General features: G+C 40.2%; 1 protein-coding gene across 4 annotated transcripts in view; it reads right to left on the bottom strand.

Moving 5' to 3' along the window:
* COL15A1 (collagen type XV alpha 1 chain) overlaps positions 1-24,836 on the bottom strand; it is a 116,464-nt gene that overhangs the window by 32,086 nt on the left and 59,542 nt on the right. For all 4 annotated transcript variants that reach the window (XM_059850883.1, XM_059850875.1, XM_059850900.1 and 1 more), the window contains 10 exons: positions 22,202-22,264; positions 20,072-20,107; positions 18,871-19,023; positions 14,955-15,023; positions 12,593-12,637; positions 10,206-10,241; positions 7,460-7,522; positions 6,503-6,538; positions 6,326-6,409; positions 1,011-1,076 (listed from right to left, as the gene is read on the bottom strand). In XM_059850883.1, the coding sequence (XP_059706866.1) occupies positions 1,011-1,076; positions 6,326-6,409; positions 6,503-6,538; positions 7,460-7,522; positions 10,206-10,241; positions 12,593-12,637; positions 14,955-15,023; positions 18,871-19,023; positions 20,072-20,107; positions 22,202-22,264 (651 nt within the window). The remainder of the gene's footprint in view (positions 1-1,010; positions 1,077-6,325; positions 6,410-6,502; positions 6,539-7,459; positions 7,523-10,205; positions 10,242-12,592; positions 12,638-14,954; positions 15,024-18,870; positions 19,024-20,071; positions 20,108-22,201; positions 22,265-24,836) is intronic.

Raw genomic sequence — 24,836 nt, 5'->3', positions numbered from 1 at the left:
ACAATAAAATGAAGTTGTCCTGTGGTTTAACAGTAGGAAAGAGCCATGCTAGGCTAGCAGAAAAAGGTTACAAGCTGCTGCTGGAGCTACTGCTCTTCTTTCCAGTTCAATGGCAGGTTCAGTAAATATTTGTTTTGGGGCAGCTGTAATAATAAGATACAAAGTTTTTGCAAACTTAATCTATGTACAGTGCAATTCTGCTATTGGCTATGAACATTCTGACTTTCCTTGATTTATCAGGGATTTAATGCAGAGGAGATCACTGTGCTCACCAACAAGAAGACAGATAAAATAAAATACACAAACTAGAATTCACAAATGAAACTGGCTGTAAAGTAAGGTGCTTAATTTGTGGTGGGTAAGATTTTGCAAATTACAACATGCTGTACACTTTTGGGCAAGTTTGAACAGACTCCACGACTGGAAAATGTAGATTTCTCTTTGGATCCAGTCCTAGGAACTTGAAGAAGCATTCAGGATTTCAAGAAGCATTCAGGATTTCAAGTATTTGACGGAACTATTTTGTAGCTAGAAGAGAACTTCAATTTCACATCTGTTGTTCTCTTATGAAATTCCAAGTTTTTCATTCATAGCTATAACTTGTGTGAGACAAAATTCACACACAGGAGCCTAGCATTTCTAGTTGAAATCTCAAGCAGAACTGGGCAAAATACTTTTTATCCCAATGGTTTGTGACTGGAAAAACACGAAGGAAAAAAATTGGAATAAATGTAAATCTTGGTCTCTACTTTTGCAACAGTTCTATATTTCTATAATTCTGAGCATATAGTTCAGAATCAGAGATAAGCCAATTTATTCCATACAAATGTGTAAAAGTAGTTTGTTTACACAGAGCTCAGTTCTGCCTGTAAGTACTTTCACAGAGTTTGGTGCTGAAGTTAGCAGAAACACAATACTAATATATAGGAAACTCATCTCTAGTTGATACTCAAAAGAAGATGTTGAAGATAGAGCAAATCTGAAGATTTAATAAAGCAGTGTATACTCACTGGAGGCCCAAGGAGTCCTTTAATTTCAGTAAAACTAGAAATTCCATCTGTGTCATTGAGAAGCAACTGAAAAAGGGGTTAAGGAACAGGTTATTTCAAATGGTTTATGTAAGGCACACACACATTTTTGGAAATTATAATTAAAGTTATCTCTTTATAACTATTAAAAAAACCCCAAGAATAAATAAGGTTACAGAAAAGGCTCTCTACTTCTAATTTTCTTTATACATCTGGAATAAAAAACCCTAGAATTTATTTTACATTAATTCTGTAAAGATCTCAGAATGCTTTCAGAAATTTAATTAACTGAGTCACATTTTTAACTTGAAAGCTAAGACACCAAATTTTGCAGCCTGAAGCCATTATGCATATCTCAGCAAGATAAAGATCAAATGGAGGTTTTATGCTCCAGTGTGTCACTGGCATTCTAAGATGGTGAATCAGTCTGAGCACACTCATCCTCTGCTGCAGAGTTGAAGTTTTAATTATATTCTGGACATGTCTGCATCACACCATGCAGTGCCATGCTGTGATTCCTAAGTCAGCACTGATCACACTGTTGTGTCTGAAACTAGCCTGGAACCCCAGACTGTGATGTGGAGCAGCTCCTGCACCACCCAGGAGTCTCAGGATGCCGAAACAGCTCACTGCACTGCTTCCTATCCTGGAGTTGGTGAGGTCCCCATTAGCCCAGGCTTTTTTGCATAATTTGATTACAGAATCCTAATAACAAAGATGGACAGGGACCTTTGGAGCTCTGGTCCAGCACTCCTCAATGCCAGGACAGGGCATGCCTTCAGGTGCCAGGGGTTTGCTTAGCCCATGAATAAACACGTTGTCACTGAGGTTTTGTGAGATTTGAATGCTTCTTTTACTGCCTGCAGCCATGTGTAGATCAACATGACCAGACCACAATATTTTCCAACATTTGTTATGAATACAGTATCCAGGAACTGAGTTTGAAACTACTTTGCTTTGAATAGGAGGTTTGACCATATGCCCTCCAGAGGTCACTTCCAATACTCTTACGAGTCTCTGAATACTATTTTTCTAATCCAGATCACACATCCCATCCCATCCTCTCCCATCCCCTCCCATCCCCTCCCATCCCATCCCATCCCATCCCATCCCATCCCATCCCATCCCATCCCATCCCATCCCATCCCATCCCATCCCATCCCATCCCATCCCATCCCATCCCATCCCATCCCATCCCATCCCATCCCATCCCATCCCATCCCATCCCATCCCATCCCATCCCATCCCATCCCATCCCATCCCATCCCATCCCATCCCATCCCATCCCATCCCATCCCATCCTATCCTATCCTATCCTATCCTATCCTATCCTATCCTATCCTATCCTACCCATTGTCATCTAAGCATGGCAGTGTATGGTCAGCTTTCTGTACTTTGAGGTCATGTTGAATAATTCATACAGCTAAAGCTTGCTGCTTCTGCTGGGTTCTTCTTTCTACTCCCTGTGCTCATGTTCTACAAAAACCACCGGAAAAATTGTCAAGTAAAAATAGGGTTTAGCTCCTACAGGCAGCACTCCATCTCCCAGGCTGCAAGAACTCTGCTGCACTCTTCAGGGATAGTATGATGCTCTCGGTCTCACTCTATTTCCAGTTTTACACAGCCCAGAAAAGGAACAGGACACAGGCTGCTACTTTGATGACAGTAATAAAAGAGTCCTGCTGCTGGGATTGTTCTATTTTATCTGGTGGGAGAAATCCAGGAGCCCTGGGTTTACATGGTCTTTTCATTGTGGAATCACTCATTATTCATTGTTTTTGGGCTCAATCCAAACTATATTGAAGTCAGTGAAAAGAATCCCAAAGGCTTTGCTGAGTTTGGGATCAGGCACATTGTATATTTTACACATACAGCTGATCTGCAAATGGAAATTGTGATTGGAAAACCTCTACATAATGCTGAAGAACATTTGAAAACAAAAGGTAGAAGAGTGATGATTAGAGGAAAAGATTGCACTCTTCACAGCCTCCTCCAGGTATATAATTATTCATCATCGGGTTTGGAAGTGCAAACAGCTTTAATAACAACAATCCAGCAATATAACTCTTCAACACATTAAATTAGTTCAGAAAGTGCTAACTACAATTGTAAGGACAACATTGTTTTCCATATTTTAGGATGATTGTCTGGATTGGTTTCTAAGTAAACCTACAGCTTTGCATCCAAAAGGCCTTGTCAGAATTATAGAAATTCTATAATATAGAAATTCCTTTCTTTCTATAATATGGAAAATCCTTGTCAGAATTACAGAAATTCTGGCCTTGTCAGAATTATAGAAAGAACAGGCTGAACAAAATCTTTTGACATCTGCTTTACATCCTCAGCATTAACAGTTCTTTTTGACTTTTGTTTCTTGTACCTAAACTATGGGTGAATAGTGCCAGTCAAAAATAAAGGTTTGAAAGTTTGAAATTTAAATCCAATTACATTTCTCTATTCAAAATTACTTCTGTACTATACCAAACTAAATTTGTGTGATACAATCATAGGAACAAATATTATGGTTTTCTGGTTTTCACGATTCCATTCATGAAAATGCACTGAGTATCAGCAACTATGCTCTGAAAGAGTGAAATAGCCAATATAGGACGAGAAATATTGATTTTAGTATTTTGGAATATCAAACAGCAGCAAACAGAGGGACACTTTTTTAAAACATGATGAATCAGAACAGACTTCCAGTTCAATCACAGGAGGCAACACAGGAGGCAGCAAAGACAGGAAGCCTCTGAGACCCACATTGCTGGTGGGAACTGCAGAAGCCTGGAAATGGATAGGTTCCACTACAGACCTCAGTTTTCCCCTAACACTTATTTTCATGGTATGAGAAGCGGTTCTGGAAGGAACTAAATCTCCTCCATTCACATAGGGGCCAGGTGCAATGAGGAAGAAATCAAGGTCCACTTTTCAGTGCAGCTCGATCTATGTGCTATCAGCCAGATTCTTACTGGTGAGGCCTGGCCCCGAGCCACAGCTGCCCATGTCAGCTCTAAATATTTCAACAGTGCTGAAACTGAACTAACTCTTTATTTGCTTATTTTTTTGTCAAGTAACATAAAGTCGGTTTAGTTGTATCCACACAGCCCTTCTTAAGAAAACTTCCTTCCAACTCTGATGGATAAGTCTTGGACTTCTGCAGCTCAAGAAGTATTTTTCTTGGCTACACAATGGTTAAATGAATGACCCTGACCTGGAGAGTGATCTCTCCAAGTGCCCTGTGGTTCACTCAGGTCACTGATCTCTGCTGCTCTACCCACATCAAGCCAATATCCACATTACAACAGCTGGCAGTGATATTTATTTTAGTTCTGCAATTCCAACTGCAACTGATAGGTCTGCTTGGAATAGTTCTTTTCCATATTTGAAGCTTACTATGAAAGATGAGAGACTGAGTCAACAAAACACACTTGGATAATTTAATGTCTATCTCAGCAAACTTACTGCAAACAAATGTCCTGTTCTTACACAAGCATTTGTGAGATAGGAAGAATTCAATGTCATACAAAGTGACACAGACTTCCCCACACGGTTCATTAACTGTATCAAAATCCAGTACAACAAGTTCTTAGAGAAATCTTCTGATTAACAATACAGAGGATTTGGCAGCTCTTGCTGTACCTCCCCAGAACACCTAAATTACAAACGTATAGAAAGCCATAAATGCTCTCAGTTTTTTAAAAGAGCTTACTTCTAAAACCCAAAAGTACTTAGAGAAGGAAATGGGAATCTCTATGGACTTGTAATACACCTAATGCAATACAGATTCTACCAGGCTCTATACATTTCTGTAATACATGGTAAAAGTAGTTCATACAGGGGATCAGGAGGATTCAGAGGATGTACTTTGGGTTTCTTCAGACATAGCTACATGTTTGACAGATGTGTGGACTGTGACTAATCCATGTAGGGAGCCATGCAGCCTCCAGCAAGCAAGTGTCATTAGTTTATGTCAGCTTCAATAATCTTTTTATGTTCTTTATATGTACTGTCCCCCCTCTAAGGCTGTCCCAGTGTTTTTTTTTCAAGTATTAATGAGCTATGGAGCAACACATTGAGGTTCATTTTTACTGCAAACAGAGCTGTTTAGTCACTGATAAGAGTTAAGGTCCCACAGTGGCACCGTGGCAGGGCTGTGAGAAAGAGCATGAATTTTACATCAGCATTTCTATCACAACTACTGAGCAGTTCCCCAGAAACTCCAACAGAATTGGAATAAAGTGTAGAGCTGCTGACAGTCCCACTATGAGCAGCAGTTTGAACATAACCAACATTTCTGTAAGTCTACAATTCTGCTCATCTAAGACTCAGGATCCAAGATCCTAGAATTCTGCATGGATTCCCAGTAAATTCAGTAAAGAAAAAACCACTTCAGTTAGGATGGGTGATGTGTCCAATGGGATGAAAATTGATGCTATATTTGCTATTGGTAGCAGAAGCCGAAGTGAAAGCTCAGTTGTTTCAGTCAAAAAAGGTTATGTGTAGTTCAGCTTGATGATAATGATGGTGCCAAGCTCTCCTTAACATAGATTTCTCAGCTGGGCATTTTCTCTTGCAATTGCAAACCACTTCTTACTGCCCTTATATGCAGTGGACATGTCCGGCTGCTTTAGGCACCTCCACCTCTCAGAGGTGAAGTTTCCTGCAGTCACTCACAGTTCCTCCAGATCTTAATGTTACACCAGGCCAACTACTAAGATTTTTGTCATCAGCTCCAAGTGGGATTCATCCTAATCTCCAGCTTTCATTACTGCATATAGAACTGTTTTTGCAAAGGCTGATGTACACACAGCAAAACGAACTGAAAATATACCTGCATTTAAAGCATACTGGAGAGCTTTTATGGGCTTATACTGCTCTACCCTTTGTTGCTTCCAGAGTCAGTGCTCTGGTTTGTATAGTGGACAACAATCAGGAAATTACACTCCCCCACATACTGCTGTGCCTCAGGTGCTTTGCTGTGTTAAATATTCCCAATTTTGTATTTCTCTGTTGGTTTCTATTTCATGTTCACAACTCCTGCAGAATCACCTAAAGAGTTTGTGCGAGATGCTCAATATGACCTCACAACTCTTGTAGTTAAGCTCTTTACCCAATTTCTTCCAATCCAACATTTTCAAAACTAAATAATTTGATACAGAGACATATTGAGATTTTTTGTTTTGAAGGATAGACTTATGACCTGAATGTGAGCAGCAGAATTGCCAGTGTGTTAACCACTTGTGCCCTCTTCTCTGTAAGGGGAGTTACAGACCTCAATGCTCGACATGCACACTTACCTCAGGTATTGCTATGACTGGTCCTGGTGGTCCTGGTGGTCCAGGTGGTCCCACAATACTGTTCCCGTCCTGTCCTGGTTCACCCTATTTCAAAAGCATTTCATGTGGAAAACCCACGCACTAAGCACAACATTTCACATAGGTTTCTCGAAAAGAATGAAATCCACACAATCTCACCCGAGGTCCTGGGTCACCCTTCTCTCCTTTTGGACCCTTCAGGTGATTAAAAAAAAAAAAAAAAAAAAAAAAAAAAAAAGAGCATAAGTGATTTAAAATTATGACATGTGCTCTCTCTTGCTTCACGAAAAGCACAGCAGTGAATTTCATGTACAGAACGATCAATTCCCAGCTCTCTCAAAACACACATGGGGCCAACTAGTTTCAACTCAGATCTTCTGAAGGTTGATGCTTAAAAGTATTTCTCAGAACTTTGACAGAGTTCACAGACAACTAGAAGCAAATGGGCACAAAACATTTCATTAGCTGGGAATTAATCCACTGAACCCTTCTTTCACTGCGCTGAAATCAGCCATCCCTGGCTGTGCTGTCCTTTTCCGGCACCAACCACATCAGATGTGCCCAGGATTTCCCAGGGGACCCGATAGGAGAAGACAGGGAAGCTAAACTGTCATCTTTCAGGCAGCTTATTTCTAAGCTTGATCAGCCCCTCTGTAGAACTCCCTGTGCTGGAAATGCAGACACTTGTCTGGCACAAGTGAGAGGAAGGCGCCAGGGCATGAGCCGTGGGACTTCCCAAGCAAAGCACGCTGTAATCCTCGAGGGTCTTAAGCATGAGAAATACATTAAAATCACCTCTGAGCCTGCTGGCTTTCCTCTAATTAAAGGCAGAGCTGATTTCTGAATAATTAAAAGCAGAAGGAGCATTGAGGAATCAGAACTAGCCTCTGGAGATGCCTGTATCTCTTGTGACTGATGAGGGAGGTATGGGCAAGGTACACTCTTACACTCTGCTTCTGTGTTTTTGGTCTGAGGTAACTGCTCCAGGTTAGGCAGGACAAGCACAGCCCCAGCTCTTCACACTCTGCTGGTGAGCGCTGATCCTGCTGACCTGTAAGAGGTAGGTTTGGGAGCCAGTGTGTGTCAGTGACCAGAGAGGATGATAACCCTACTCACCACTTCTCCGGGATGCCCAGCAATGCCAGGAAAGCCTGGTTTTCCATCTGTGCCCGGCATCCCCTGCCACAAAGAACATTCAGTTATTCTCTCTAAACTGCATTCAGTTTCACACCTGCAGGAGGCTGCCACTGGGGAGGGTCACGATACGGGGCTGGTGGGCAGGTTTGGGGGAGGCTCATTATCTCATTAGTCATCTGCTCTCTCCACTCCTCCTGCTCTTTCCCCCTCTCCAGAGCAGGCTTACTGCTTTTTTTCCCCTGCAGCTTCAATCGTTTTTCACTGCTTCCACCCCTGCTTAGCAAAAGGGTGAATTTTGTTACTTTTCCTCAAATGATACATTTGATGAGTGATTTCCACCCTTCAGCTAAGAGACTCTCAAGCTGCAGGAAGAGAAGGGATGTAGATATTGGCATTGGATGTAGACAGGAGTCAGTGTGTGGGGCAAAACCACCCCCTGCTCTGTTTTAATACAGGCCCATAAAGGACTGCTGGAGTCTGACAGCTACTCTGCTCTATGGGAAAAACAGAAGCACTAAGGATAATGCAGCTTCCTCTGAGAGAAATGGATAAAAGAAAGTTCTAAATTCTTAAAGGACCAGATAAACAGTGAGCTACACTTTTTGCATCTGTTTTTCTCTGCATCATATGAAAGAGCAAAGGAAATGACACAGAGCAGCCTAATGATTCATCCAAGGGACCAATTACTCTTGTTAGCTTGTTTTTTTGGTGGGGTTTTTTGGGTATTTGTTTTGTATGTGGTTTTGAGGGTTTTTTTTGGTTTTTTTTTTGGCTTTGAGGGTTTTTAAAATATGCTGGGGATTTTTTTGCTTCATTTTGGTTTTTGGAAAATACTGTTTTGTTTCCAACTTTTTGCTCTGCTTGAAGAAATTATTTTTTGGGTTTTAACAGTAGGTAGTACCACCATAAGAGATTTAATGTGCCTGCTTCATTAAGAGAGGACATTGCCACTGCTATTTCTGTTTTTGTCAGTGATCAGTGAAGCATGTGGGTCAGGAATGAAGTATGATTTCTGAAGTATTCTATTCTTCATTTTATAAACAATTTTATAGACAGGATAAAGGGTGTCTGACAGCTAATGGAATTTAGGCATCAAAGCAGCTACTAGGATTTTCATCTCTGCATGAGCAGTAAATAAGTTTCTCTAGTGATTATGGAAAATTATAAGCATCTATCTGCAGCTAAGGTAAATGGGCAGAGGAAATAACCTTGGAACAACAGCTATTCTACAAGAGAATGTTGTCATTTCAGGCATGTTGATACTTGCAGGATAGCTTCCTACCATTACAAATGCTGAGTAATTTCTCCCATTTGTTTTCTTAATGAAATTTAAATGGGCAGAAAAGGTTCAGGAGAGGTAAGGTGTTTTATTGCAACTAATGTATCCAGAGACATCCTTAATTCTAACTTGCATCATATTTTAAGAATGTAGCTCATTGCTCAGGTACAAGAGAACAAATATCTTTTTTAGTTTGAGGCTCAAAGGGATAAATTGCTTATTTTTAAAATAATTCTGTAGACACTCCACTTAAAATATCCACATATTTCAAAAGTACTCTCACATAAAACATAATAACTACTAGAAAAAGGACCTCAGAAGAAAGGACATGTATGAATCATAAAGAAAATATTCTATAGTCTCAAACTGGTAAAGAAGAGTTAAACGACTGTCCTGTGTGTCAGTGCATCAGCTTTAATTATCATGCTGACAAATATCTATGTGAAATGACAACACTCATAATATGTACAGCAGATGGAATTTATGGCAAGAAGAGTCCTGCTACATTGTTGGTATTTTTAAAAAATAAACAAGCAGATGCTGCTAGAAGACTGTGATAATACTCTTGTAAATACTCAGCAAGTACAACTGCATTTATCTTGTTTCCTAGAGTAAATTTTGATTCCAGGGCTGTCCCAAATGCAGGAGAAGGCTATTTTATTATTTTATTTTTTTTTATTTTATTTTATTTTATTTTATTTTATTTTATTTTATTTTATTTTATTTTATTTTATTTTATTTTATTTTATTTTATTTTATTTTATAAAATTTTATTTTATTTTATTTTATTTTATTTTATTTTATAAAATTTTATTTTATTTTATTTTAAAAAATTTTATTTTAAAAAAAATTTATTTTAAAAAATTTTCTATGAGTCACATCAGCGCTCTCTGCTGGCTTATGCCTGCAAAAGACACTCAGGTCAGACAGGGAGCAGCAAGGAGCAGCACAGTCCCAACAGGAGTTTTGGGGAGGGCTCCAAGAGGAGCCCAAAGCAGAACAGGCAGGGATTAAGACAGACATGAGCCTCCTACTGCAGCACAGACCTGTGGGGCGCTCTGGTGTGGGCTGGGAGCTACACACCACCAGATGAAGGAACAGAGGCATGTGGAACTTAGTTTTCTGTCTAAGCTTTGCTGATTTTTATCTTCCTTCTGGTGAAAATGTGCGGGGTTTTGCAAGATGCCTTTGAAGACAAGCACCTTTTAGATGGAATTTTAGATACAATTTTAATATTTTAGGCGGAAGTCTTAAGCACCAGGTTAAACTGGCTCCTGATACTCACAATTCACCAGAGAAAGGGGTTTGTGAAGACACCCTGGGCTCTAATATGCTGCCAGACTAAGAAACATTCATGAAGTGCATTTCCTAAGTGCATGAAGAGATAAAAAGAAACAGAGGAAAGAAACAGCTGAGGTTTTAGATCAGGTTAAACAAACTTCCCACCTTTGAACCTGGGGGACCCATGTTGCCTCTTTCTCCCTGAAACAGAGACACAGTAGGGCTCAAGTATCAAAGTGAGCAGTAATTGCAAGGATTTAAAACATGTATGCTACTCTCCTTAAAAACAAAGGAACCAAATGGAGTAAAGCAATTAGCAAAAATATGGCATATTCTTGGTAAAGTGATTTGGTTCTGAGATTTTAACCACCCAGCATACATTTGTGCTTTGGTTCTGAGATTTTAACCACCCAGTTGCCACCCACATCTGAAGAGTTTGTGGTCATGACTCATTATTTTCGCTGAGCATCAACCAAGCCTCCTTCCTAAAGCCTCATTTTGACATCTGAAATCAGCTCATGGTGACATTCCCCAGCTCTACCACTGCAGCCACCACCTTGTGCCCCTACAAAGGACTCACCATCTTCCTCCAAACCAGCTAACTCAGTCCCCTCACACTGCTGCTCTCTCCACCTACCCAGGCACTGCGTCAAACCAGGAGTGAAATAATGAGCACTGCACTCTTCCACCTTTGGGATTGATTCTGCAGGATTTTAGCCCCAAGCAGACATGGTTCCTAATTTTCTAACAGAGAACATCCATTTAGTTTATTTCTTTGAAGATAGAGAATATAAACTGGAATAAATCAGCCATTGCCTCAAATGCTGTGTTTATGCTTACTGCTTTTTTGGGAGTTCATACATTCAAGAGTGTATGAAGACTGTAGACTGTTTTTTAACAAAAACAGCTTTTCATAATAATAAAAGTGAAAGCAGAATTTGGATCCATGCTTACTTGCTAGGAAAGAGAAAAAATTTGATCCTAGCTACTCTTCTCTGACAGCTGTACTTGTCTGGGGTGTTTGATGCACGAAACAGAGCTATACCTTCAACGCCTCGTGATGCATTAGCTCTTGGTTTTGGGAGGTGGGTGGTTGTTGTATTTTGCCGCTGTTGCCTAGTGAAGTCATTTATAATCATGAAAAGTGGGTGTAAAATTCATCCCCATGAGAATGATAGTGTATTATAACCATTTTATATTAATTTTGCCCTAGTATACCCGGTTTTGTAAGACGTCAGGCAGTAGCATGTTCCTTTCTGTTTCTCCTGTATCTCGGGGGTGAATGACTCATGATTAAACCAAGGTGATGGTGAGGTCTCTTGGCCAAGGTTTATGACTATCTCTACCACTCCAGCCCCTTTCCCAAATCCTAGGAATCTTGCTACCTCAATTTCTGAAATCTTTGTGAAGCAGAATTTCTTTGAAACAAAATTTCTAGCTAAGGGCAGAGAATAAGTTCTTAAAAAAAAAGTGTTTACAGTGTGGAGACTCGGCACCTACACATGTGCACAGAGCAGCATCATGTGAGAGCACATCTATTCTTGCCAGTCCACTGCAGTATCACTCACCAACACGTGCTGTGCAAATTGTGGTTTTTCACTCATAAGTAATGTGCTCCAGCAGTAACAGGAGTAGTATACTATGGAGGGACTTTTTTCAGCCCTAGAAGCTGAGCTTTACAGGCTTTAGACAGAGGGGGCTGGCCCAATCTTTGGTGGCTGTTGTGCTATGAATTAGGTGTGTGCAGTTATTGCTGGCAATGGGCAGTCAGTGATTAGTGCTGGGTGTAAGTTCAGGCGAAAATTTCACAGTGAGAGGATGGGCACTGCCACTTCTCATCTTCTACTTCCTGCTCTTTCAATGTTATTTCCCAGGACAATCAAGACTTTAAATTTCTTTGACTTCATATTTAAGGTGTTATCATGCTGCACTGTTAACCTGAGTGGTAGTCAAGCTTTACTGGGAATAGGAAAAGCCTCTTCCCATCTAAGGACCCATTCTGCAAATCTGCCCTTTTCTTCTGTGATTTGTCATCTCTCCATTTTTTCCTCATTGGTTACACAACCAGTAGCAGCATCAAAGTGGAAAAATTCAGTCACTTCTATGCTCAAATAAAACCAAGGCAAAGTAGTCCTTGCTCCTCCCTTCTTCCCCCCAGCACCTTCCAGAATGTTTTCCTATCACTTTCTGGGATCAGAAGGCCTCGTCATGCAGATTTCTCTTTCAACAGCATACATGTAACCTCTCTGAGACCAGAGTGATGTATAAATGAGCAACAAAGAGAAATTGCCAGATGTCCAAAAAAACTTTAACAAAGATGTGATGGAATGTAATAGCCCAGTTAGTCTTTACTCACTGCTCTTGTTGGATGTGAAGTTATTCTAATAATACACATTTTGCATAGATATCCAGTGTAAATGGGGACAAAATTTGTCCCAGCTTAATCAGTATATGAATCTTAAAGGAAAGCTGTTATGCTCAGGTAAATTCTGGGAATATAGAAATAAAAAAATATGCTAAAGCAATATAGTTTACCTTTCAAGTGTTTTTACCTTTGGTCCTAATGGTCCACGCTGTCCAGGTCTTCCTGCAGAACCCTATAAAAATTTACTAGTAAATCCACATGGCACTTCAAAATACATTTTTTTCAGAAAAAAAAAAAAGCAACTCACTACCACGACTGTTCCAAAAACAATGCTGGAGACCTGTAGTGTTAACAGAGAGCAATAAAATGCACCTTTTCTTACAAATACGACTTTTGTGCTGTCACTGCATACTATACATAGTTTTAGAAAATATTAGAAATAAATTTGTCCAAGTGCATTTGTTGTGATGTATTGCTTTCAAGTGCTTACAATTTTTTGAATTTGCATTCTTGGCTGAAATCAAGATATGCTGCCAGTTTAGAGATGACACAGTCTTGCCAGGTTTAAAAGCAGTTTCCCAAAAGGTTTGTTTCAAAAATTATTTGGAAATTCAAATTCCTCTCATCTCTATATGGTGACACTGGTTGTAAAGAACAATTATGGCTCTTTGATGGTAAAATGGACAGCAGTTCATTGTTGGACATTGTGGAAAGTTGAATGGAAGAGAAAGGAATTCAACAAAGTAATTGAATTGTCTTTATCTGGAATATGAAGGCAGATATAAATGGTATTGCTAAATAATGAGAAAACACCACTGAAACTTTATACTGAGCTGTCAGAAAAAAATTTTATATTTCTCCTTCAAACCCCAATCACTATTTTCTGATAAAAGATTAGTAGAAATCTCAACAGATACAATGACAGTGCCAATAAATGTAATTTATTTCTTAGCAGCTGTTTTGATTTGCAGCCCCCTTTGAAGCAGATTCTCAGTTTTCACCTAAGCACCACTCTGGAGTTACTCTGGAGTTGTGATAAGGTGTAAATGGCTCAAAGTGAAGTACCACTAAGTATGTAAAAACATTTTCATGATTTCAGCAAAATTCTTATTTTTCTTATTTTCTTTTTCTCATCTGTCTTCTGTACTGACTCAAACTTTGCAGAGTAATTAAGCAGTAACAGGAAAATTTTGTTTAACTGCAACAAGATATTTTTTGAATATTTATAGCTGAGTGACTTGGAAACAATGCCTGTTATAAAACCAAATGTGAGAGTAAGGCTGTGACTCAGGCAGGTCAGAATGTGGAATTTTGGCCCTGCTTGTGGATACCTCCTTGTTTCAGCAAACAGATTCAATACTTATTTTTGTAACTGTATTTTTGTACTATTTTTAGTATCTAGGAAAAGACATAAGAGGGGGTAAAGTTCTCTAAGCCATCAGCTGCAGCTTCATTGACTAACAATCATTAGTACTTTAAACCAACACAATGAAGGGCTGCTCAAAGCCACTCCTGCCTCCAGTGTTCAGTTGGTGTCTGATGATTCATGGAATCACAGGCCTAGGATTGTACAGACCTATGGAGGCCATCTAATCCAATCACCCCCTTGAAGCAGAACTGTCACCAGCTGCAGATCGGGTCAGCCGTGCTTCTGTCCAGCAAAGCCTCCATAGCTCCAAGACCAGACCTTCTGCAGCCTCCCTGGGCAGTTGCTCCAACCTTCTAGGGAACAGCCCTCTCCTAAGGCTTAGCCTGAACATCACAAGCTGCAAATTGTCACCACTGTCCCCTGTTGTACCATCTGGCACTACCAGGAGCAGTTCAGCTTCACCATCCTTGCAGCTGCTCCTCAGAGATTCATTAAGTAGCTACTGGATTGTGCCTTTGTCTCCTTTTGTGGCCAGACTAAACCACTGGAACTCCTTCTATTGTTAAGAATGACAATAAATCCAAATGATCTGGTTGGTACTGATAGATTATATTCCCATATTCCCTACTTGATGATTTAAGTGGCCCACACTAGCAAAAAAAATCTCCTGAGATACAATGATGAAGAAAAAAGCATCCCTTTGTCTGTGACATTTCTTCCACATTACTGGGAATAAATTTTTCGTTTAAAAGTTGTATTAAGCACATTTGTTTGTCAAACTGTAACATTTGAGTTTAATCTTCGTATGTGTGAGTCACCTTCATATGCAAGAAAGGAATCTATTAGGGTGAAGGGAGAAATAGAGAGCTAGATAACATAAAAACCCTTATTTCACCCTTTGATATCTCAAACATACATCAGAGCAGAATAAAAAAAATAATCATTAGCGAATGAGGTGTCAGAGAAATACCATTCAGATTCTTTGGAGGACACAGTTATTTTAATGACATTCTAGGGCAAGTGAATCCATTTCAATGTAGTGACTCTCACTCTAGAGCTGACTGGGGCTATATGCGTCCAAAAAGCAGAATGGAGGAAACCTCTGTTTGGAAAAAACCCCAAAACAAACCAAACAACCCAGTAACAAATTACACTCCCCTCCCCTAAAACACCCACTCACCTTTGGTCCCCTTGGTCTGGGAATTCTTGGTTCACTTAACAGGTCGATGCTACCTGATCCTTCCATATCCTAATGGAAGAAACAAAATGCTACAGAATTTAAGAATTTATCTTTTGGGTTTTTTTTTTCCTGGTTGTGTTGTTTTGTTTGTTTTTCCAACTGCTCTGTTTTCTGAAGTTCTGTAAAAACTGGAAACATACTGAACACAAATATTTTAATCTTTTCTCATCAACTTTTTTTTTCAGAGAAAAACAGATGATGTTCTGGAGATAGGCTTTGCTCAAATGTGATAAAAACATGCTGGTCTTCCTTACAGAAACTCTGGTCTTTACTGTCTTGCCAACTTGACACCATTGCTCTGGCACTTCAGGCTGAAGAGCATCAAGCAGAAGTGAGACAGTAAGTACTGTGTTTAAGCACAATTTAAGCAGTACAGCATTTACCTGTCACCCAGCTACTAAAACACTAATGCCTAGTAAGGGCAGAACTGATTTATGGCAGGGAGAGCTTGCAGTTTAAAGGCAGCAATCACTTTTCACCAATAAAGGTTCTTCCCAATTCTTACAGTCAAATATTGAACTCCTGCCTAAAATACTGCTTTCTGAAATTGAGCAGAAAAAAATTCCACCATCAAATTGTAGAATTAATTATGTTGAAAGGTCTCTCAGAGGCTGCCTACCCAAGTTCCTGTCAAAAGCAATGTCAGCCCTGAATTCCTATCAGGTTGTTTGGGACATTGGAAACTCAGGCCTTGGAACCTTACAGAGATTAAGGTTAAGTGTTCTCCAGACTAAACAAGCTCAGTCCCCTGAGTCTTTCATTACAGGTCATCTGCTCCAGCCCACTGTCCATTTCCACTGCCCTCTGCTAACTTCAGAAATAAGTCTCCGTGTAGTGGGAGTCCTTGAGAGCAGACTACCTATTATTTCCCATGGGGATTTTTTAGTAGTTTTCAAGGAAAACAGAAAGCAGGAGCCTCCCTCCAGCTTTCATTGTACTATGACATTCCAGATACATGGCAGAAGTGGGAGCTGCCAGTTACAAAGCAGTAAAGAAGTAAATGTGCAGGCTGCCATAATTACTTGTCTCAGGCCCAGCGCCTCTCATGTTCCTATCCCCTGGTTTGTGCCTAGTCCAAACTTGTCAGACTGTTCTTCAAAACGCCTGCATGAGCCATGCCAGCAGGGAACTGTTCACTTGGTTTTAGCTGCAGTTTTAGTTGCAGCTGTGCTGGCTTAATTGTTTCCTTTTTCTGAAAAGAGAAAGTCTTAATCTTTGTTTTATTTCCCTTCTCACAGCCGTACAGCCTTCATTTGCAACATCAGCAGTGGGTGTTGAATCCCCTCCCTTTCCTTTAGATGACTCAAATGGCAGAAAATATGCTACTTTTGGGGTGCGAGTGCTCTCTAAAATTTTAATACATTAAATTGGCTCGTGGAAGAATTGATGGAATACTGAATGTTAGTGCATGTGAAGGGTGGGAATGTGCCAGGAATGTCTGCAGATGGGGAAGGAAGAGGAGCAAAGCAGAACCTCCACCTCCTAGTGACAACAAGCCCTTGTGTACGCTTACCCTGTTTAGAGGACCCACTCCTGGCCCATTTAGCTTTCTGCCAGGTAGTGACTTGAATGGCCCAGCTTAGCCCAGCTGTGGTGCACCCAGGAGATGGTGTAAGGGGAAGGGTGAGACACCAGTCAGATCACCTGCAGCTACTACTGAATGACAGCTCAACACCAATGTATGGAAAACATCATCTGACCTGACTCCACTGAAAAAGTTAGAGCTTGTCCTTCTGACCTTTTCTGCCAACTCCACAAGAGTAAGAGAAGCAGAAGGAATGCACAGCTGGAATCAGGTCCTTCCTTTTGGGGGACCAAGGTGAGAGACCTTTTGTGCAACTTCACCTGAGATTGATTTAATGTTATTCAGACTTTCATACTGCTCCTCCATCAGCTATCAGTGTACCAATCACCAACAGAAAATCTCCTCATATTCTCTTTGGCCTGTTTAAGCAAACTCTCACCGTGGAGGGTAAACCACACTGTGTTTCTGAGCCCTTTCCCTTGACTGCACTGTGCCAGTCTGTTTTTCCCTTAAAGAGAGTGCTTGATGCTTGCTTTATATAACACATCATCTCTTTTGACATCTGCATGTTTTTAATGGGTTTACCAGGTACCTTCTGCAGCTCAAACTGTTCTTTTGGCAAGCATAAGTGCCAGCAAACACCATGCCATTTGGTTTTTGCACATAGCTGATCACAGACGCTAACAAGTGCTAACAGGAGTATTTTGCAGAAGCAGCCTTACCGCAATAAACAGACTGCCAACCAAAAGGTAGTGTCACCCTAACAAACTGGCAGACCATGGTGCTGCCTCAACAGATGGCAGGGGTGGGCATCCAAAAGATCAGCTACAGCTAGCAAGCCTGTTTAAAGTAGTATTCCTCTCAGGGAAATGACAATCATACCAATTTATTTGGACTAGATAGAGTTCAAGATGAAGCCACTCAAGACACCGTCACTACAGTTACGGCTCAAATCCTTCTGTGTTTGCATCCATAAAAGAAGGGATTCCCAGTTTTCACCCTTTCCTGCTCATCTGCTAAGTTTGCTCCTCTGAGACTTAGGTATTAAAAGTGGCAGAGCTTGACCCTAAGCACATAATTTTAGGATAACTCTTTGGTGACATAATAAGGGCACACTGCCTTTTACTCAAATAGCGCTAATGGTGAAAAGTGGAGAATCTCTCAAAGAGTGGGTCCTCACAGGTCACAGAAGATGTCTGTAAGTCAGAGAAGCCATCATTCCGGGCTAAAACTCAGACCAGGCCTGGGATGAAGATGTGACTTGCCAGTGGTCCTTAACTCATTCTGAGACAAGTAGATATTTATTCAGGGAGACTGTGTACCAGTGTAGTGTGCCTAAGACAAGGCAAAGGACTGTTTGCTTACACTTCAAGCTGCTTCTTGCTTACAATTTCAGTGCTGGCAATTAGGAACTTGTGGACTGCTAGAGAGATTTTTGTCCACTGAATTTCACTGACATCAGTGAGATTATTAACCAGTAGTGTACATAGTACAATATTCTTCAGTCAGACATTAGAAATCAAATTTGGTCTCTAGACAAGCTCCAGTGGTCACGTCTGTGACACCTCAAAGTGTGTGTAGAGTAAAGAAAAGAAAAATACAAAAGAGTTGGGTTAGATACTAAGAGGAGTGTGCAGGAAAACTGGTATCTTTTAAACACTACCACCTTACTGCTGCCATTCTACAGAGGGCCAGTAACTTTGGTAACTTTTCTGATGAGACTACCCTGAGTTACTGCGCCACCTTTATTCTATCCCATGACATGAACAACTCTAGAAAGACTTTGCTGAGCCACACAGGTAAATTAGAATTGAAAAATGCATGGAAAATAAGGAAGAAAAAAGTGAAGACACAAATATGAGTATTGATAATGACACTTTCTTGGCCTCTCTTCGCAAAAATGCTAATGCATCAGCTCTGATTCTTGAACCTGAGTGTTCTTCCCTTGCCTTTCTTTACTGCAAAGCCACTTTCTGCTCCAACAACATCACCCAAATGAACAGTTCTGAAATGATATGCGAAACTTATCTTGAGCTGGCCTGATCTCATATTTTTAAGTGATGAAGGTATTATTCTCAGAAGTAGAAAAAGCAACACCTGCAATTTTATATTTTCAATAGAACATTTTTGTCCTAAGTAGAACAGACCATGAGGTCGGAAATGAGCAACATATGTCTCTGTATTTACAGTCCTTGGCAAATTTCAATCCGGAACAATTACTGTGTCATCAATTCAGACTTAAATACCTGTGAAATATACAGGTGATCACACTGTCTTTCTTCTGGAGGAAATATATCCATAGTTACAACAAATTTCAGAAGAGCAAAATACCTCAAATCCCAAACTGTAACTTAGTCCTGGTGGTCCAGGAGGTCCTGGGGGCCCAGGAGGCCCAGGAGGTCCTGGTGGTCCAGGTTTTCCAGGAGACCCAATAGGGCCAGCTTCTCCTTTGGGGCCTATTGATCCCGTGACTCCAGTATCACCCTAAAATAAAAATTCAGACTATTGATATACCGAATTTGTTTAAGTAAAGGCAAATAAGTAGTTTCACAGGATCACAGGATGGTTTGGGTTGGAAAGCTCATTAAGTTTCAATCCCTCTGCCATGGGCAGGGACATCTTCCACTAGACCAGCTCAAAGCCACATCCAACCTGGCCTTGAACATCCGAGGGAAAAGGTCATCCACTGATCATGTTCATGGCCCTCCCCTGGACTTGTTCCAACTGGTGCATGCTTTCCTTGTGTTGGGTGGGGGTCCCACAGCTCTCCAGGTGGGCTCTCATGAGGGCAGGGTAGAGAGGGAGCATCACCTCTCTCAACCTGCTGATGATGCTTGTGGGTTCTGGTTGAGCTGGAGGTTGTTTCCCCCCCAGCAGCCCTCAGAGTGCTGTGCTTTGCACTGGTAGCCAGAAAAGTTGGTAACACACCAGTGTTGTGTCTGCTGCTGAGCAGCACTGGCACACCATCAGCACTGTCTCCTTAACAATTCTCCCATCAGGTGGGCTGGAAGTGGGCAATACCCTGGAAGGGAACCCAGCTAGGTAAAAACAGCTGACCCAAGTTAACCAAAGGGAAATTCCATACCATATGATGTCAGCTCAGATATAAAAGCTGTGGGAGACAGGAGGAATGGGGGCATTTGTTGTTTTATAGTATTTGCCTTAAAGAGCAGCTGCTTCCTGGGAAGTGCCTGAACATTACTCACTGACGGAAAGTAGAGATTAAACTTTTCTTCTCTTTGCTTATACACAGGCAAACTTTCACTTTCTTTTTGCTTTAGTAAACACCACCTTATCTCAACCTACAAGCTTTTTTCCATCTTATTCTCTCTCCCCAGTCCCTCTTGGAAGGGGAGTGATAGAGCTGTGTCCAGCCAAGGTTACCTGACTACACGACACTCCGTAGGGAAGCATGCTGGCCAACTGAGAAACTTAGGTTACACAACAAGAGTCTCTAAGATTTCTCAGCCCTTGTCAGTAATGTGCTGTATCACAGTGATACTGTCATTCTATAAAGACACTTTTTTATTACCTTTGGACCAGCAGAACCAGGTAGACCTTGATCACCCTGTAAAAGAAAATAAATTGCACATTCTTAGAATAAGACCATTATGCAACAAAAGCACATTTCTGGTATTTCTCCTTAATACAAATGCCCACAGATTTCTGTGTTGTTTAATTTGATGTCCTTTACATGAAGCCCTTTATCTGAAACATCAGACCTCTCAGTTAAAAAGAAAACACTCTGCAACTCAGGAATTACAATAACACATTAACAGCTCTGGTCTGGTATGCTGACTGGACTCAATCTTATATTTCAAATATTGCTGCAGATTTTAAGGGTTTGGAGCACAGAGAATTCAACATTGCAGATCACATTCTCATGCTTCTGAACATAAATTAAAAAATTTATGTCAAAATTCTTATGGGCTATAACAGAACTGGAAATTGCTCCCACTCAAGTTGTCCAGGGCACCCTTCCAAACACAGGATGTGATGGCTAGGAATATTTTCAGGTTCCTCTGCTGCAATGAAGATTTTATCAACATTTGCTTTTATACACTTTACTTTCCTACTGTTTTTTTTCCATTTCTATTTTACGGAATAGACAGAAAGACAATAATAATAATAATACACACTAATAATTATATTCAAAATTGCTCTGGATCTAGTGGAATAATTTTATGTTGGCAAACTCTTGTCCTTACTCACTCAGCAGAAATATTTCTTGAGTAAAGTCTGAAAAAAATGAGTAAGCAGCAGGAGTAATATGATCATGTTATTTTTTCTAAAAGCAATGGCTAAACTCCATGTCGAATGTCACTCAATGAACAAACTGAATTTACTTTCAGTGAATCCTGTTGTTTCTTGTTATTTTCTCTGGATTAATTTGAAATAAAGAACAAAACAGATACTGCAATATAAAATAAATCAAGGCTTTCAGAAAAAAATAGTAAAAATTGAAAAATACTTCTACTTGTATTGAACAGATGCAGATACACAGTGCTTCAATTCTAATTGAACTTTTATCAAATATACAGAATGCACCAACAGACTGAGTGAGGCAAAATATTGTAGACCTTTTTTTAGCAGATTATAATTTTAAAAGAAATTTAATTTCTCTTAAATTACTTCTCTTTCCCCATCAATCTCCTCCTATAGTATGTGATTCATGTTCAGTTTACTTCAGCCAGACTTCTTCTGTTCTTAGGCTCCCCCATGTAAAACACATACCACTGATTACAATGGACAGGGGTTTCAGGTGCCTGCTTTGCAACACACATACTGCACTTTCTGCATGGCTGCTGGTTCCCATGTGTGTGCACTTTCACCAGCCTCAGGCTTTTGATATCACAACTCAGAACCTCCAGCCTCCAGAGATAAAAATAAATCAATATTCTGGCCATTTAAGACTTGCCTTTTCATTTCTATTACAGTGTGCGAGCTTAAAATGTGCACTTGGGAATTTACTTTCAAGTTCTTGTGTGTAGGGTGTGTTGTTGAAGCTCACTAGATGATGAAATTATCCTGTACTCTGTTTTCTTCACATCCTTCTTGAAGTGGGGTATAAAAAAATGGTGCTCAAATGATGTTTTGATTAGCAATGGAGTATATTAATTTCCCCAAGTCAAGTCTGTTTTGTGTGTGACAGTAATAGCTGAGTGATATTTCCGTCCTTACCTTGACCCATCAGCATTTCACTGATGGGCATCTGCTGCCCAGCCAGTGTAGGCCATGGCTTTGTCTCTTGTTTGCCAATTCAAATAGTCTGTGCTCCTTCAGACTCTTCTCCCCTGTCATATAATGTGCTGTCACTCTGTGCCAGGCTGGGCTAACTGGAGTTCTCTCTTTTCCCCTCCAGACTCACCTGTCTGAGCCCAGTCACTACTGGTTTTTGAGAGGCAAATGACCACAGAGTAGTTCACACTGCGTATCCCTTAGTGCATGCTTCAGAAAATGAGACAATAGCCAATAGGAAATTCTGGATTTCTGAATATGCCTTTTGAGATGTGTTCTAATAAGCCATCAGTATCTGGATTCCCTTAAAAAATATTGAAGCCAGATGCTATTGTGTTGCAGGGATAACTGCTTATGATTTTTACAGCCTAGAACTGACAAAGAGTTTGCACTGAAGTAGGAGCAAGAGAGACATTTAACTCACCTTTTCTCCCTTCCCTCCTGGTGGGCCAGCCACTCCATCACGGCCAGGAGGACCTTGAGGGCCCTGTGAATGACAGAAAATCTAAAGCAGGTGCCACTTGAGAGCTCGATTTCTAGAACATGTGTTTAAGCATTAGGGACCAACTGATGATACAGCATTATGAAAGACTAATGTGTAGTCGCCACTAGGCTTTAACACTTTGATTTCCTGTCTTCTGAGAGCTCAGCTTTGTATCAAACCAGTATTTTAATGTATTTTAATAGAAAACTATATACAACAATCATAAATTATAAGCAAAATTAAACCCCAGCATATTGTAAATATGACCTTAGCATGAGAGATTATGGTGCTACCCAAGCAGGTTTTGACAACGCTGTAAAAGACACGATGGGGTTGAGATCCCCAGGCACCTCCTTTATCTACACTTCTGGCAATGTCAGAGCTGGATGAGACCCAGCTGAGGAAACCTCGGTATTGACAAAATCATGGCCAGGGTTTCTGTGTGGTAGAATCACTAAAAGCACTTGTGGTATGGCGGGAATGGTGTCAAACAGGAGACTTCTGTGCTGTCACTGCAAGGAGAAAAGCCTGTAGGTTGACAGAGGTCTTGATCCATAAAACTCCAGTGATATCCTCATGTAGGAACATCGAGGCTGAGCCTCAGTTCCCCACATGGGGCAGCACTTGGCTTATTCAGACTCACTTTGCCAGGTGTCCCTGGGTAGCTGAGCCTGGAGGTGCATTCCTACACTTTCAGGAGCACTCCTAAAGAGTCCTGCAGAAGAAAAGGCGCCGCCACTTTGCTTTGGTTGACGGCGCTCATGCTGTTCATGACACCTCACTTTAGTTTTGCCTTGAAAAGTTCTCCACCCAGTTTCTGGTGTTGTATCCATGACTTGTATCCTGCATGCATTTGAGTGAGCAGGCAGGCTGGGAAAGACTGGTTTGTAGGGTCAACCAATAAATCTGTACAGGTACTGAAGTCAAGCCTACAGTAACTAGACATGCATGAAAGGTAAGAGGTATATTTCACAGCCTACATTTTTAAAATTGGGTTCTGAAAGCCTTTGACTACATTTACAGGGGAGTATTCTGGCCTCTGGGGATCTTTAATATTTATTTACTCATCTGTTTCGGGGAAGGATATAAATGGCAAGCAAAGCAGGCAGAAAATATTGTTTCCCTCTGATGCTTTCAGAATTGTCCCAAAGCCTCATTTTTCTGGCTCTCTCTGTCCCTCCCACCCTGCTTTTGCTCTTTGGATGCACTGTAAGTCATAGAGTAACTAATGGATTTTTTAAATATTGAGAATAATCAGAAATGTTTTCAGTATGTTTCAAACATTATCATATTGTATTTTGGCATGATTACATAGACAAAAGAGAGCAAGAAAAGAGGTCGAGCTAAGAACAATAACTATTCTAAAGTTTACTGATTACTTCCACTCTACTGCCTGGCAATTTTAGGCTTCATTGTGCTAAAATTGCTAATTTCCTCAAGAGCTTTCGCAGGGTCTCTCTTATGTAGCTAGCAGGCAACACTGGGACATTTGTTATTCTCGTCAGGGAATATTAATGCATTTGTGAGCTACCTCAAACAAAAAATTATGATAGAAACTATCCCTATACAATGCTATGAGTCAATTTAACTTCATGTAGCATTTAGAAAATGTCTGTTTAATCAGATCAATACCATATCAGTACGAGATGCACCATGAAGCAGTTTGTGTGGGGGAATTTCCCATTATAAATGCAGCCTTTACTGAAACATTTCTAAGACATGTTTGTAGAGAGAAGAGGTGCTACATCACAAAGTTCTTGATTTAGCAAGAACTTCAGCCTGTCCCCAACTTCAAGTGATTGGCTGGTCTTCTGGAATTATTATTCACAGCTGAAAACCCTTAATAACACAAATGTGTTAATTGGTACTTAATGAGGATTCCCAACCAAAACATTTCTGTTGGGCATTGAGCTCACTTCATTTATCCAGAGTGTGCAAATGTGTGCAAATCTTTGAATAGCAGAATGGCAGTTTCTCCGGTCATCTGAAATTGTGGGAATGAATGGGTCTGTATTCTTAATAGCTGGAGTTTTCCATCAGAAGGCTGCAGGTTTGTCCTGGATTGATTCTTCTGAAAATGTTCTTTACTAGTTTTATTAACATTTAGCTTCTACTTTTTTTAACGGATACGTTTCCCAGGAACTATTCTGAAACAATGATTTCTGTTGCATCAGAAAATTGACTGTCTACAAGTAGTTAATGTTATTGCCTGTGAAATCCCAAATTACACAAGAGGGAATACACTCATTTTTAAAAATAAAAAAATGAATCAATACTTATTTCTCCACTTTCTTTTAATTCCTTTTTACATTATTCTTTTATGGCAAATTTTAGTACTATTTCCTAGACCATTTGAATTACTTCATATTCTAAGGATATGGAGACAGCCACAGTCAGGAAAGTTTGAATTGCAATGAAGCTGTTAGAGAGAACTTTTTAATCTAACACTGCATTTTATCAAATGCAGTAAATAAAACATTAGGGTAACTGTCTTTTTTATAAGACTTGCCAATGCATTTACTTAAAATTACATTTGTAATCCTCAGTACAATTTGATCTGTCTTGGATTCAGAAA

This window comes from Haemorhous mexicanus, chromosome 1 (assembly GCF_027477595.1).
Source record: "Haemorhous mexicanus isolate bHaeMex1 chromosome 1, bHaeMex1.pri, whole genome shotgun sequence".
Classification (NCBI taxonomy): Eukaryota; Metazoa; Chordata; class Aves; order Passeriformes; family Fringillidae; genus Haemorhous; species Haemorhous mexicanus.
Note: the sequence above shows the minus strand (reverse complement) of the source record. Positions and strands in the feature narration are given on the sequence as shown.